Here is a 14,861-nt window from a genome sequence, read left to right on the forward strand (position 1 = left end):
CAGGCAAACCAGGTCCTTCTGGACCAGAAAGGAGCAATAAGAATGACTTTTCTCGGTCTTCCCTGATTTTCCTCACCACTAGAGGTAACAGGTTCAACGGTGGGAAAGCATAGGCTAGCGGAAAATCCCACTTTATTAAAAATGCGTCCACCGCCAGGGAATTCTCTCTGGGATTCAGTGAGCAGAAACTTTCCACTTTTTTGTTGCCTCTGGTGGCAAACAGATCCACCACTGGCTGACCCCATCTGCAGACGATATGATTGAAAACATCCTTGTTTAGAGACCTCCTCGTTTTAGTGTGTTGCGGCTGAGGAAGTTTGCTGTTACGTTTTCCTTCCCTTTGATGTGGAGCGCCATCAACAATCGAAAATTTGTCTCTGCTATTTGAAATAGGCGATCTGTGATCCGCATTAAGGCCTCGGAAAGTGTTCCCCCTTGACGGTTTATATAAGTGACTGCAACTCAGTTGTCCGATAGGATTCTGACGTGCTGGCCCTGCAGATATATGATGAATTTCTTAACAGCTAATTCAACCGCTAATAATTCCCTTTGATTGGATGCGGATGTAGTGAAGGGTTCCCATTGCCCCTGGACCACCATGTCCTCCATGTAGGCTCCCCACCCTGAAGAGCTAGCATCTGTGGTTATCACCCGAGTAATATTCACTATCCAGGGAACCCCCGCTGATAAATTTTCTTTATGTAGCCACCATCTAAGGGATTCTAATGTTATTGATCCCAACATTAATTTTTATTTAACGCGCCCCTCAAAACTTTGTCATGGAACAAGACTTCTCTTTGCAGGGATCTGGTGTGAAATTGAGCCCATTTAACTTTTGGAATGCATGACGTAAGGGACCCGAGTAGGGACATGGCTTGTCGAAGCGTCATAGAGGATGATTTAATCGCTTTTAAGACATGACTTTGAATTTGGTCTAATTTCTCTATGGGGAGAAGACACTATTGTGTTTTTGAATCCAACATTAACACCAAAAATTTCTGAATGTTTAGGGGCTGTAACTTAGATTTTTCATAGTTTATGACCCAACCTAGTCGTTCCAATTTAGTTTTAGTTATTTCCAATTGTGATAGGCAGTGATGTACTGAATTTCCGACGACTAGGAAATCATCTAAATAGGGGATTATAAGGACATTTGATTCCCTCAAATGTGCCATGACCTCAGCGATTATTTTTGTAAATACTCTGGGGGCTGAAGTTATGCCAAAGGGAAGTGCTCTATACTGAAAATGTCTAATCGTTCCCCCCATTAATACCGCTACTCTCAGGTATTTTTGAAAACCCGCATGAATGGGTACATGATAATAGCCATCTTTTAAGTCCACTACTACCATAAAACAGCTGTGAAAAAGCATTTTTATTGTTGAGTTGATGGACTCCATTTTGAAAGTATGCTTAACCAAAAATCTATTGAGACCTCTAAGATTTATAATAGTCCTATAAGTTTTGTCAGGTTTTTGAATCAAGAATAGGGGAGAGTAAAAACCTTTTCCTCTCTCAGAGCGTGGGACCTCTATCAGGACGTTTTTAGAACAGAGAGTCATCACTTCATCCTCTAAAGCAGCTTGTTCAGAGGCAGAAGAACATGAGGGGGTTAACTTAAATTTATTCCGTGGGGTATGAATGAACTCTAATTTGAGTCCCTGGGAAATTGTGTCTTGTATCCAAACACTATTTGTAATTTTCAACCACTCTGCAGTAAAGTGTAACAATCTCCCCCCCCCACAGGTCTTTCTAGTCATTGGTCTGGTTTTTTCTTTCTCTCGAAGAACGGATGAACATAAATCCTGTACCTCGTTTTCTTTTATCATCCCATCTGGACAGATCTCTGACTGGTGAAAAGGTGCACTTCCCTCCCCGATTGACCTTTTTTTTGTTGAACGGACGACGATATGACCCAAATAGACTAGGAAATTTCTTTTTGTCATCCCCTGCTTTCTCCAGGAGTTCGTCCAAGGTGGGCCCAAATAAATATTCTCCCTTGCAAGGGATAGCACAGAGCTTTGCTCTTGTTTGCATATCTCCCGGCCAGCATTTTAACCATAGGGCTCTTCTAGCGGCATTGGATAGTCCTGTTGCTCTGGCTGCCAACTTAACAGAATCAATGGAAGCGTCTGACAAGAAGGCAGCCCCCTCCTGAATCACTGGTAACGCCGCCAGTATAGAGTCTCTAGAAAACCCCCTGCTTCAACTGGGTCTCTAACTCGTCCAGCCAAACCATCATTGACCTTGCAGTACAGGTCGATGCTACCGCAGGTCTTAAGGCACCAGCTGCCATCTCCCAGGTACCCTTTAGAAAGGTGTCTGCCTTCCAGTCCAGGGGGTCTTTGAGGGATCCCATATCCTCAAATGGTAGAGAGGCTTGTTTTGCCACTTTCGCAATTGCTGCATCTAACTTGGGGGCTTTTTCCCAATTGCTGACAGTTGGGTCATCAAAGGGATACCTACGCTTCTGTGCTGGTGGCAGGGAACCTTTTTTCTCCGTTTTTTTCCACTCCCTGTTGATTAGTTGCTGTATTTTTTCATTTAAAGGAAAAACTCTACGTTTCTTTTGTTCTAGTCCACTGAACATCATGTCTTCTTTGGACAGTTGAGGCTTGGGTTCTGTTATACCCATTGTTCCCCTGACTGCCTTTACTAATTTGTCTATCCTTTCCAGGGGTAAGCAAAAACGGGCAGCGTCTTCATCCGAAGAGGATGATGCAGCCGAATCGCTGGAGATGTGACCCTTGTCTTCGTCCACAGATGAATCGGATATCCACTGGCCTTTTTGCCTAGAGCTTCCTGCATGAGATAGGTCTTTAATGAACTGTTTAACCTCCATCCTGACCATTTCTTTCAGGCTGGCCGCAATAGAAGGATTCTTCTGCTACCTGAGGGGGCAAGCAAGGCAATCTAGTCTATATAGATCTATGCCGATATCCCCTCCCCCTTTCCAGGACCTCACCGTCTGCTGGATACAGGGGTCACATAGTTTTTTAGGGCATGAGTCAGGTAAGGGAACCCCGCAGATGGCACATTCCCTATTTTTCGCTTTACTGACGCTCTTCTTCCCCTATAACAAAACATAGGGGAGACAGTCACTGGGTGAACTTTCTCGAAGATCACTTACCAGTGGTCCCAAAATCAGAGAGATACCGGAGTACGAGGGGTATCCTTCATGGATGATGCTCCAGACCTGTCTGGAGGAGCTTTTGCGGCCAGATCCATTGCTCCTTCTACTGTGTTCCACATCCTTGGGCTTCTGTGATACTTCTTCCAGCAGCAGAGGCTGCTGATCCTGCTCAGATTCCATCCTTAACTGGAGGCCAGAAGCCAGGAACACACACCTGGAGCGCCATTATATAGCCCCTCCGACGTCAGCAGATCTGCTCAGCGCTTCTTCTGGAACATTATCCACCCCCCTTCAGTTGCAAGAGACCGCCCCAGGGCTTGAGGGTGAGCGGCGTGTTATTCTCCAGTGGGCGCCGCCATCTTGGAGTTACTGCGCATGCGCAGAACCCCCGCGACCCGGAAGTAACCGCCGGCTCCGCCTCCTGATGTCACCCCGGCCCGCAGCACTTCCCTGTCAGCGCTGCGAGCAACATGGGACACCGACGGAGCCAGCTACACCCCCGGATAGCGCCACCATAATACCACCGCCCCAACAGAGCCCCATACGGCATCGCATGAGAGAGGGGAACCGGAATACTTACCTCACACTGGCCCTGGAGACAGGACACCCCCTGGTGACCACTCCCTGCTTGATGTGCCACCGCCGTGCAGCCCTTCCAGGACCACCATGAGCACTTCAGGAACTCCACACCGGCCAAGGTAGGAGACTCCCTGCTACCTGAACCGGCCGGCCTGGGATTCCTAAGGTCTTCCTGTAGGATCCAGTCCCTTTAGGAACAGGAAACCAACTGGTACGTGGGAGAGGTGCCGCCCTTTTGTATCTGTAGGTTTCCTGTTCCTAATGGGCGGATCCCCTCTCTCGTGGTGCCATCATGGGAGTCCAAATAAAACAGTGCCAATTTAAAAAAAATAAATTTAACATAAAAACCTAATTTACTACTTCAAACTGATGCTTACTGCCTTGTATGGGTTCAGTGTATAGCCCTCCCATAGCTTTCCAGATTATATTACAGCATGGCCGAACTCATGGCAAGCATATAGTACACTAGATGGTGGCCCGATTCTAACGCATCGGGAATTCTAGAATATGTATGTAGTTTATCCAAACAGGAAGAAAATAGCAGCACCACACAAGCCTTCCAGTAAAAAAAAATTGTCCTTTATTTTAACAATGTGCTGTGGACATCGTTACAGAGAGCAGGATAATTGCAAGACAAACTGGTTAGGTTAATGGACAATGGCCGTTTCGCGTGGTATACGCTTCAACAGGTCCAGATCAGATCTATGTAGTTTATTTATGAAGTTTTCAGAATAATGTAATTTATACACAGGATTCGGTTGGGCGCGACCAATTAGCGAAGCGTGGTTCTAATTCCGCGCCAATTCGCAGCCGGACTGCGACTGTCGCTGATTGGTCATGCCCGGCCGCGAACAATCAGTGAAGCCAGGGCCGGTTCCAGGTTTTTGAGGGCCCTGGGTGAAAGAGTCTCAGTGGGCCCCCATCTTTAACACATACCACGATTCATGATGCAGATACAGCAGAGAAATATACCACAGCCAAGTAGCATATAACACAGCCCACGTAGCATATAACACAGCCCACGTAGCATATAGCACAGGCCACGTAGTATATAGCACAGGACAAGTAGTATATAGCACAGCCCACGTAGTATATAGCATAGCCCACAAAGCATATAGCACAGCCCATGCAGCATATAACACAGCCACGTAGCATATAACACAGCCACATAGTATATAGCACAGCCCACGTAGTATATAGCACAGCCACGTAGTATATTGCACAGCCATGTATATTGCACAGCTACGTAGTATGTAACACAGGTCACGTAGTATATAGCACAGCTCACGCAGTATATAACAGCCACGTAGTATATTGCCCAGCCACATAATATATTGCACAGCCCACGTAGTATATAGCAGAGACACAGTATATAACACAGCTCACGCAGTATATAACACAGCCAACGTAGTATATAGCACAGCGATGTAGTATATAGCACAGCGACGTAGTATATAACACAGCCCACGCAGTATATAACACAGCCCACGTAGTATATAGCAATGTGGGCACCATATCCCTGTTAAAAAAAAGAATTAAAATAAAAATAATGGCCTCCCGGCCATGACCAATCAGCAACGCGGGATTTCCGTGACAGACAGACAGGCAGACAGACAAACAGACGGAAGTGCCCCTTAGACGATTATATATATAGATTGAAGGAGGTATCAGAATATATACATAGACATTGGAGCCTAGATGTTCCCTTACAGCATAGGCAATTTTATTTCAACAGCTTAGAACCCCAAGATGGTGGTACGGCAGGCAGTGCCACTATACCCAAAGTGGTTCATTTAATCTTAGTTGTAGCTTTACAGTGTCTTTTCCATCAGTGGTTCTAGCCAAAGACAATGGTTACGGCAGCTAGCACATTACAATTTAAACTATTGTTTGGTACAAACAACTTGACACAGGGAGACATTAATAATGAGATGCAAATAAATTATTTAATAAGTAGAAAAAGTTTGTTGAAATCCTTTAAGGTAAGGAATTGATATTATGCTTAGCCTGCCAATTTTGTTACACAGAATGGTACTGTACAGAAGACTTGGAAAGAGCAGGGGAGCTTTGGATATCTTTAGGTTGGAGACCTAAACATGATGACAAAAAAGGAATGTCATTTAAATTTTATGGTGGAAGGCATTGAGATTTGAGAAATCCTCTATAGGGTTTCCATGGGAGAGACGGTGCTCCTAATGTAATTTATCATCCGGATAATATATTCCAACAATCCTCATATACACTCATGTATTTAATGTGACTTGATTAAATAGTTAAGCTTTCAGTTCCCATAATTTGTGCAATGTGAAATTTTCTTTGATATTCAAATATTTTGAAACCTGTAATAAACATTTGACCTTTTTTTGTAATGACTTTAACACAATAAAAAAATAAATAAAAAGTTTAAAAAAATTCCCTTAAATGAAGCAATTAACCACAACTTAACTTCATCTAAAATCCACAGTGTGGCCTTATACTTACATGATAAAAATGACTGAAATCACATGAGTTACCATGATGAACACTGACTATATCCTACAGTATTTGGACTAATAATATGCACTCAATTGATACACATAAATTAACATGGCAAGGTAGGATATAGTCAGTGGCATACCTTTGATAAGGGGGACGTACCTTGTCGCAGTCAGGGGAAAGTAAGTTGGTTTGATCTGTACCAAATGTAATAATGTGAGACTGTCTAAAAGAAAATGAAATAATGCCTGTTGTGAGCAGATAGAGATGCACACTTAGGCTGGAGTCACACACAATGTATAAAAAATCTGCCTGATTTTGTCTGCTGAGAATCGCACAAATGTTCTCCGTATGGTGATCCGTATGTCATCCGTGTGCTATGCCAGGATGCGTTTTCTTCTGAAAAAAGTATCTGTGTGTCATCGGTATGTCATCCGTATGGTGAGATTTTCTCACACACTTGCAAAATGAGCAAATAATGGCTGAACCAATTTCCTGTCACCTGCCCAATGCCTGAGAATTTCTCGCAAGTCACACGCATGGTCTGTGTGCTGTGCGATTTTTTTGCATTGGCATTTCTCAGCTGAGATACATGGACAATCGCAGCATGCTGCGATTTCACTCGCAAGTATAATACGGATGAGGAAAAAATGGATGATGGGAGCTGCCCCATAGATTAACTTAACATTGGTCTGAGTGCTATGCGATTTTTTATCGCATTACACTGTAGTGTGACCCCGGCCTAAAATTGATGCAACTTTCTAATGTTCTACTTAAAGAGGTTGTCCACTACCCTAACTCACTTGTTTTGCCACAAATGCTTAACAATAATGCCCTTAAAGATCCCCACATGCATTTTCTATCAAATTTCACGTTTTATGTTTCACTTTCTGTGCTTTGACACCAGCTCACAGCCATCATTTCATTCTCAAGATCCTCTGCTCCCTTCTAAATACATTTACCATCATTCCTATTGCTGGGTTGCAAGCCAGCAGTGAGCTCCCTTTCTATAAGTCTCGCTAGACCCCTTCCACTCTTCACTCAGCATCACATACAGCATCAGCAAGATGGATGCAGCAATTTACCAGAAAATACTGAAGGACACTCATCAGCCATGAAGCTGGTCATGGAGTACTTGTACATACAACATGAGAATACACTGAAACAGAAGACCAAATTCACCTTACAGTGGGTGCAACAGAAAAACATGCAAGTACTGGAAGGGCCATCACAGCCCTCTGACCTAAACCTTATTGAGCTACTTTTGAGAAAACCAAGATGCTTTTACGCAAAAAAAACAAGCATGTAGAGGCTTTTTACAAGAGGAAAGTGATGCCTTACCACCCGAAATAGGAACTTATCCACAAATATCACAAAAGACTATAAGCCACTATTGATGTGGAAGGAGACAATACACAATTTTTAGAACTAGGGGTACCCAAACATTACAACTGGACATTTATTTTCCTTTATTTCTAGGGTAAAAAGGTGTTGCAGCGGAATGGGTTAGCCACCGGCCTGAACTGTGCATTCTCCTATGATATCAGTAGATGCTCTTTTGCCTCTGCAAAAAGGCAGAAGCGCAGAGATATGGAGGCTATGTAAGCACTCCAGCAAGTTTCAGAGCAGTACTTGCAAGCTGTATAGCAAATACACTCACTGCAAGCTTTTCTTGCTTTGAAGACCTTAAAGGTGGCAAGTAAACTTGACCATGAGCTGTACACTACAGAAATAAAAAAATCTCTCTTCTTGAGAACAGACATACTATTTAATAAAAGGTAAATTGCACAGTGCTTTGTCTGTAACAGCAAGGTTCATTCCATGTTACGAAGGGACTAGACAATTGTGGTGAGCTGACTTTTTTTAACATGCTGCTGATCAATGTCTTTCAAATCCAATTCAGAAATTGAATTTATGGGTTTTGTCTTGTGCATTATAAAGTATTAAATGTAGCATTTCCCCTATCTCTCAGATCTCTGCTTACAGTCATTCAATATGTACTTTCATGGTCTTCTGTGAGCTGATGGGACACAGAGGTGCAGCACTGGTCATAATACAGAGCTCTGATAACTGGACTATAACTGTATACAGCCCAGCCACAAATCTCAGAGTAGAAGTTGTGTATATTTGACCAAAGTAGCTCTCCAACCATTCTTCCACAAGATCCTTAGTAATAGAGGTTGAAGGATGTAAGTGACTACTATGATGTAATTTTATTACACTTGCCCATCTATATTGATATTGTTTTTGGTTTGTTGTGGATAAAGATAACCTTCAAGTGAGGACTCAAACATTTGCTGCCGAACCTTAACACACACACACACTTATTCCGACATATCAGTCAGTGAGAAATAAACTTCGACAAGTCAGGTATTAAAACTTTACAATATATTACAGTATTTTAAATACAATAAAACTTCATAAAAAATATTTGTCTTTGTTCCTATAGTCCATTAATGTCTCTTTGGTAGATGGTGGCCATTGTACATTGTTTCACCTCAACTGGAATGAAACTTTACATTCTCTACTTTGTGGTTTGTGGTAGATGAATCAGTCTTCTTAGAGAATGATCTTTGTGGGTCATTGGACGACCTTCGTGATAGAAGAATAAGTACAATAAACACTACAATATGGAAGTAGAAATATATGGACCTGAAAGACATAAGCACAAATCCACTACATCAGGATGAGCTTACTAAAAGTTGACAATACAATGAGATATCATTGTAAGCTATATATTTACCAAGTATATACAGATGTGTCTACCATTCTTTTCATCAAATTTCTTTAAAGAGGACATTTCAACAGTTTGATTATGGTAAACTGGCCATATCATGAAAACAAAGTTTTTATTTTATTTCTATGCTCTGTTGTAGAGATATTTGCTTGTACAGTTTAGCTTATATCTTAAAATTAAACTGGGGGTTGCCATAAGTTTGTGTCTGGGGGCATGTACTTCTTCCCCTGCATGAGGTTGACCAATCATAAGCAGCAACAAAGAGCAAAACAAAGAGGTCGCCATTGATCTCGGAGTTTAGTTACCTATCATTACAAACATTTCCAGATCTCATATCACAGTTGTGTCAGCTTTTGACCTTCCCCCCACACACGGTCTGCCATGAGGTGGGTTCTGGAATGGTTAGTAATCATACATACCATATTTTTCAGACTATAAGACGCATCGGACCATAAGACGCAACTAGGTTTTAGAAGAGGAAATTAGAAAAAAAATAAAAGCAAAAAATGTGGTCAATTCTGTACTAATATCCGCTATCCTGGTGAATATATATAAATCTCCCCAATCCAGGTATACATGGTCCCCCCCATCCCTATCCTGGTACGCATGACCCCGTCATCCCCATCGTGGTAGGTATGACCCACTCATCCCTATCATGGTAGGCATGTCCCACTGATCCCTATCGTGGTAGGCATGGTCCCCTCATCCTTGTCCTGGTAGGCATGGCCCCCTCATCCCTATCCTAGTGGGCATGACCCCCTCATCCTTAGCCTGGTGGGTATGGCCCCCTCATCCCTATCCTGGCATGGAGGGCCCCCATTTCTGTCCTAGTATGCATGGCCCCATCCCCATCCTGGCATGAATGCGCCCCTTATCCCCACCCTAGTATGCATGGCCCCCATCCCCACCCTAGTATGCATTGCCCCCCATCCCCACCCTGATATGCATGGTCCCCATCAGAAAAATATAATTAAAAAAAGACCCTCATACTTACCTTCTCTGTGCTCCCTCGTAGTGTCCAGTTCTGATGCCAGCAGCTGATTTATGCTTGTAAGCAGGGCATGACAGGGATGTCATGCAGTGCCTACAAGCAGAAGACAGCTGCCGGAATGCTCACTGCTCCCCACGCCGTTACTATGGGCATGTGGAGCAGTAAATATTCACTGATCTTTAATAGCGGGTAACGTGTTAGCCACAGCAGCTGGCTTCCTGCAGCTGCCAGGCGTTCATGTGTGCCCACTACTAAAAGGAATGAATATTCACTGCTCTCCACACCTATGGGAGTGGAGAGCAGTGAATATTCATTCCCTTAAGTAGCGGGCACACGTAAACGCCGGAAGCTACAGGAAGCTGGTGGCTAAGGCTAACAGTGTGTCCGCTAATAAAGAAAAATGAATATTCACTGCTCTCCACTCCCATGGGCGTAAATATTCATTTCTCTTTAGCAGCAGACACAGGAGTTAGCCGCAAAAGCCGGCTCCTGCCTCTTGTGACCCGCTGCTGCGCCGCTGCCACTCCCCCACCTCCCCATTACAGCCAGAGCAGGTACATCTGGACTATAAGATGTACAACCCATTTTCCTCCACAAGTTTGAAAAAAGTGTATCCAAAAAATACGGTAAGTCAGTTGTGATGTAGAGAACAGTGAGGAAAGGAGGATGTGTACGTTTTGCCCTGCAAGACGGTGACTTGTTATGATTGCTCAACCTCATGCAGGAAAAGTAGTACATACCCCATAAACAAATCTGTGGTAACACCCATATGAACTATTACATACATTAGAATCAAAACTTTACAAACTAATGAAATAAATAAAAAAATACAATTTACTCAGCTTTGCAGTCACTAGTCCATTATATCTATGATGTGGCCAGTTTAACATGCTCAAGCTTGTGAAAGATCCTCTTTAACCCCTGCACGACATGCGCTGTACATGTACTGCGTATGTCGTGTCTCCCCCTTTGATGTGGGCTCCAGTGCCGAGCCCACATCTTTCCCAGCACGACAGCTGTTTTGATCAACTGACACGTGCCTCTAAAATCCGGGGGTAGAATCACGATCCCAACTTGGCTGTTAACCTGTAAAATGCTGTGGTCAATCTGACAGCGGCATTTAACTCGTGCTTACTGGAAGCGCGCTGGAAAACCCGCCAACGGTGATCCAGTCACGTGATCACGGGACACCGATGGTTTGGCATGACAACCAGAGGTCTCCAGCAGACCTGTTATGGTTCTCAATGGCAAGAGAACATAGCCCAGCATACATAGGAACTAGCTCTTGGAAGGATGGAAACTTAAACTGACCATGAACTAAACCTGCCGCACAACTAACAGTAGCCGGGTAGCGTAGCCTGCGTTTTATCCCTAGACGCCCAGCGCCGGCCGGAGGACTAACTAATCCTGGCAGAGGAAAATATAGTCCTGGCTCACCTCTAGAGAAATTTCCCCGAAAGGCAGACAGAGGCCCCCACATATATTGGCGGTGATTTAAGATGAAAATGACAAACGTAGTATGAAAATAGGTTTAGCAAAATCGAGGTCCGCTTACTAGATAGCAGGAAGACAGAAAGGGTACTTTCATGGTCAGCTGAAAACCCTATCAATACACCATCCTGAAATTACTTTAAGACTCTAGTATTAACTCATAACATCAGAGTGGCAATTTCAGATCACAAGAGCTTTCCAGACACAGAAACGAAACTGCAGCTGTGAACTGGAACAAAATGCAAAAAACAAACAAGGACAAAAGTCCGACTTAGCTGGAAGTTGTCTGGTAGCAGGAACATGCACAGAAAGGCTTCTGATTACAATGTTGACCGGCATGGAAGTGACAGAGGAGCAAGGTTAAATAGCGACTCCCACATCCTGATGGGAACAGGTGAACAGAGGGGATGATGCACACAAGTTCAATTCCACCAGTGGCCACCGGGGGAGCCCAAAATCCAATTTCACAACACAGACCTCTATGTTTGTCATAGCCGGATTGTTATGAGCGCCGCCTGTTGGTCGGCGCTCATTGCAAGTGAGCATTTCTGCTACACACAGGCAATCTGGTCATCGCCTGTGTGAAGCAGAGGCAATTGGACAACTGCAGCTTTTAGTTTCCCATGGAGACTATTAAAGCATGCAAAAATATTTAAAAAAAAAAAAAGTTTTAAAAAATATTAAAAAAAAAAAAATTATAAAAGATCTAATCACCCTTTTGCCTCATTCAACGTAAAACAATTTTAAAAAATCAAACACACACATATTTGGTATCGGCATGTTAAGAATCGCCCAAGCTATCAAAATAATTAATCCAATCGGTAAACGGTGTAGCGAGAAAAAAAAAAAAGTCAAAACCCCAGAATGACCTTTTTTTGGTTGCTGAAATATTGCATTAAAATGCAGTAAAGGGCGACCAAAAGATCGCATCCACACCAAAATGGTATCATTAAAAATGTCAGCTCTGCACGGAAAAAATCCTGAGAAATGGAGACGCTAAGGGTCTTGGAAAATGACGCCATTTTTTTTTTAACTAACTTTTTTTTTTCACCACATAAATAAAAAAGAACGTAGACATGTTTGGTGTCTATGAACTTGTAATGACCTGAAGAATGATAATGGTAGGTCAGTTTTAGCATTTGGTGAACATGGTAAAAAGGAAATAAAAAAAACAGTTGCAGAACTGCACTTTTTTTTGCAATTTCACCGCACTTGGAATTTTTTTACCATTTCCGAGTACATGATATGGTAAAACCAATGGTGTTGTACAAAAGTACAACTCGTCCCGCAAAAAAACAAGCCCTCACATGGCCATATTGATGGAAAAATAAAAAAAGTTATGGATCTGGGAAGAAGAGGAACAAAAAACAGAAACGCAAGAACGAAAAAGGGCTCCATCATGAAGGGGTTAAATACTCTAAATTCTCATTATACAAATTCAATAAATTATCATAAAGATGCAATTCACATTACAACCCCTGAGTGTTTTGGCTATGCATAACAAACAACTCCCATCAAAGAATTAGCATGTTCTTTTTCAAAGCAGATCAGACGCCACCCATATGTGTAGCCAAAAGACTAGGTAGTTAAAGACTAGAAACGTTGTGTAATAATTTACAGGGCCCTATTCAGCAGCCAGGTCAGTAATCCATGACCGCTATATGATGCAATGCAACTGCAGAGCAGTTGCGCTCAGCCACCACCAGGGGGCGATGTTACGGGAAAAAGGGTTGCACTTATTGTGTAGCACTTCCGTGCAGAAGTGCAGGCTGCCACCAGGAGGCGGCAAAGTAGTCAGACAGGCCGAACTCAGCAACAAACAGGGAGTTGAAGTACTAGAGGTCACAGCAAAGCACATGGTCAGAGACGAGCCAAAAGTCAGAGCCAGAGGGGAGCGTGGTATCCAAAACGTGAAACGGAAAGAGGAGAAAGGTACAAGCCAGAGGGTCAAAAGCCAGTGGGGGGAATGCAGAACCAGAGACAGATAAACTGGAGGCGGAGTTCAAGCCGAGTCATACACTGTAGGGAAATCACCAAATGTTCACAGAGAAAGGGATAGGGAACAGGTCAGACACACACAGGGGAAGTCAAAGGCAGAAGGATCACTAGGGTCTATGGATCAGCTGCTCTAGCCTGGAAGCAGGAAACGTTAACCCCTCCATGACCGGGCCGGTGAAAGAGAGGCAAGAAGCAAACCCCGACCTGGATCATGACAGTACCCTCCTCTCAAGGGAGAGCCACCGGACCCCCAGGCTTCTCAGGATTCCGAGCATTAAAGGTCGGGACCAGCCGATCAGTATGGACCGATCGCGCCGGAACCCAGGACTGGCCCAATGGACCAGATACTGGAGTGAGCGACAGACCATGCGAGAGTCCACAATTTGTTCTACCTCATACTCATTCTGGCCATCCACCGAAATGGGTGGCGGAGGAGATGGAGATTCCCCAGAGGAAGTCCCCAACGGTTTCAAAAGAGCCTTATGGAACACATTGGGAATCCGTAAAGACGGGAGAAGGTGCAAATGGAAGGCCACAGGATTGACCACCTCCACAATCTCATAAGGGCCAATGAACTTGGGCCCCAATTTAGCAGAAGGAACTTTAAGCTTAATATTCCTGGTGGACAATCAAACCTTATCCCCAACCCAGAATACTGGCCCCACAGATTGCCTTTTGTCAACAAAGAATTTATACCTCCCCTGAGTCTCCCCAATATTCCTCTGAACCTCCTACCACAACTCCCTTAAAAGTTGCACAGCCCCAGGGCACCCTGAATCCAGTCAGGAAAACTCCCCAAAATGAGGCTGAAACCCATAATTGCAGAAGAAAGGGGAGGTACCCGTGGACTGATTAAAGCGATTGTTAAAAGCAAATTCAGCCACAGGCAAAGAGGAATACCAATCGTCCTGCCAGGTAGTGGTCAAACAGCGCAAGATTTGTTCCAAGGACTGATTGGTTCTCTCTGTCTGACCATTAGACTCAGGATGATATGCTAAAGAAAAGGTCAAACAGATACCCAACCTTTTACAAAAGGCCCTCCAGAACTTGGACACAAACTGCACTCCCCTGTCAGAAACCACACTCACAGGCACACCATGCAACCACACCACATACATCATAATTCTTTTCCGCAGAAGAGAATTTCTTCGAGAAAAAGGCAAAAGGCCCACCCCCACTTCTGAGGTGTCCACCTCCACAATAAACGGTTCAGATGGATCCGGTTGAATCAATACGGGGGCAGACATGAAACACTTAACGACGAAAATGCCGCTACGGCAGGAGAAGGTCAATTCTTGATATCAGACCCCTTTCGGGTCAAATCAGTGAGGGGTTTAACAATTTGAGAAAACCCCCTTATAAATTTCCTATAATAATTAGCGAACCCCTAGAAACGTTGAAGACCTTTAAGATCCCTGGGTTGAACCCAGTCCACAATGGCCTGAACCTTTCTAGAG

At 43.8% G+C, this 14,861-nt stretch overlaps 1 protein-coding gene across 3 annotated transcripts in view; it reads right to left on the reverse strand.

Annotated features, from left to right (window-relative positions):
- Positions 1-8,560: 8,560 nt before the first annotated feature.
- Positions 8,561-14,861, reverse strand: part of MBOAT1 (membrane bound glycerophospholipid O-acyltransferase 1) — a 143,879-nt gene continuing 137,578 nt past the window's right edge. For all 3 annotated transcript variants that reach the window (XM_077269957.1, XM_077269958.1, XM_077269956.1), the window contains exon 13: positions 8,561-8,839. In XM_077269957.1, coding sequence (XP_077126072.1) covers positions 8,686-8,839 — 154 coding nt within the window. In that variant the 3' untranslated portion in view covers positions 8,561-8,685. The remainder of the gene's footprint in view (positions 8,840-14,861) is intronic.

The sequence above is a fragment of the Ranitomeya variabilis genome, chromosome 6, assembly GCF_051348905.1.
Source record: "Ranitomeya variabilis isolate aRanVar5 chromosome 6, aRanVar5.hap1, whole genome shotgun sequence".
NCBI classification, from domain to species: Eukaryota; Metazoa; Chordata; class Amphibia; order Anura; family Dendrobatidae; genus Ranitomeya; species Ranitomeya variabilis.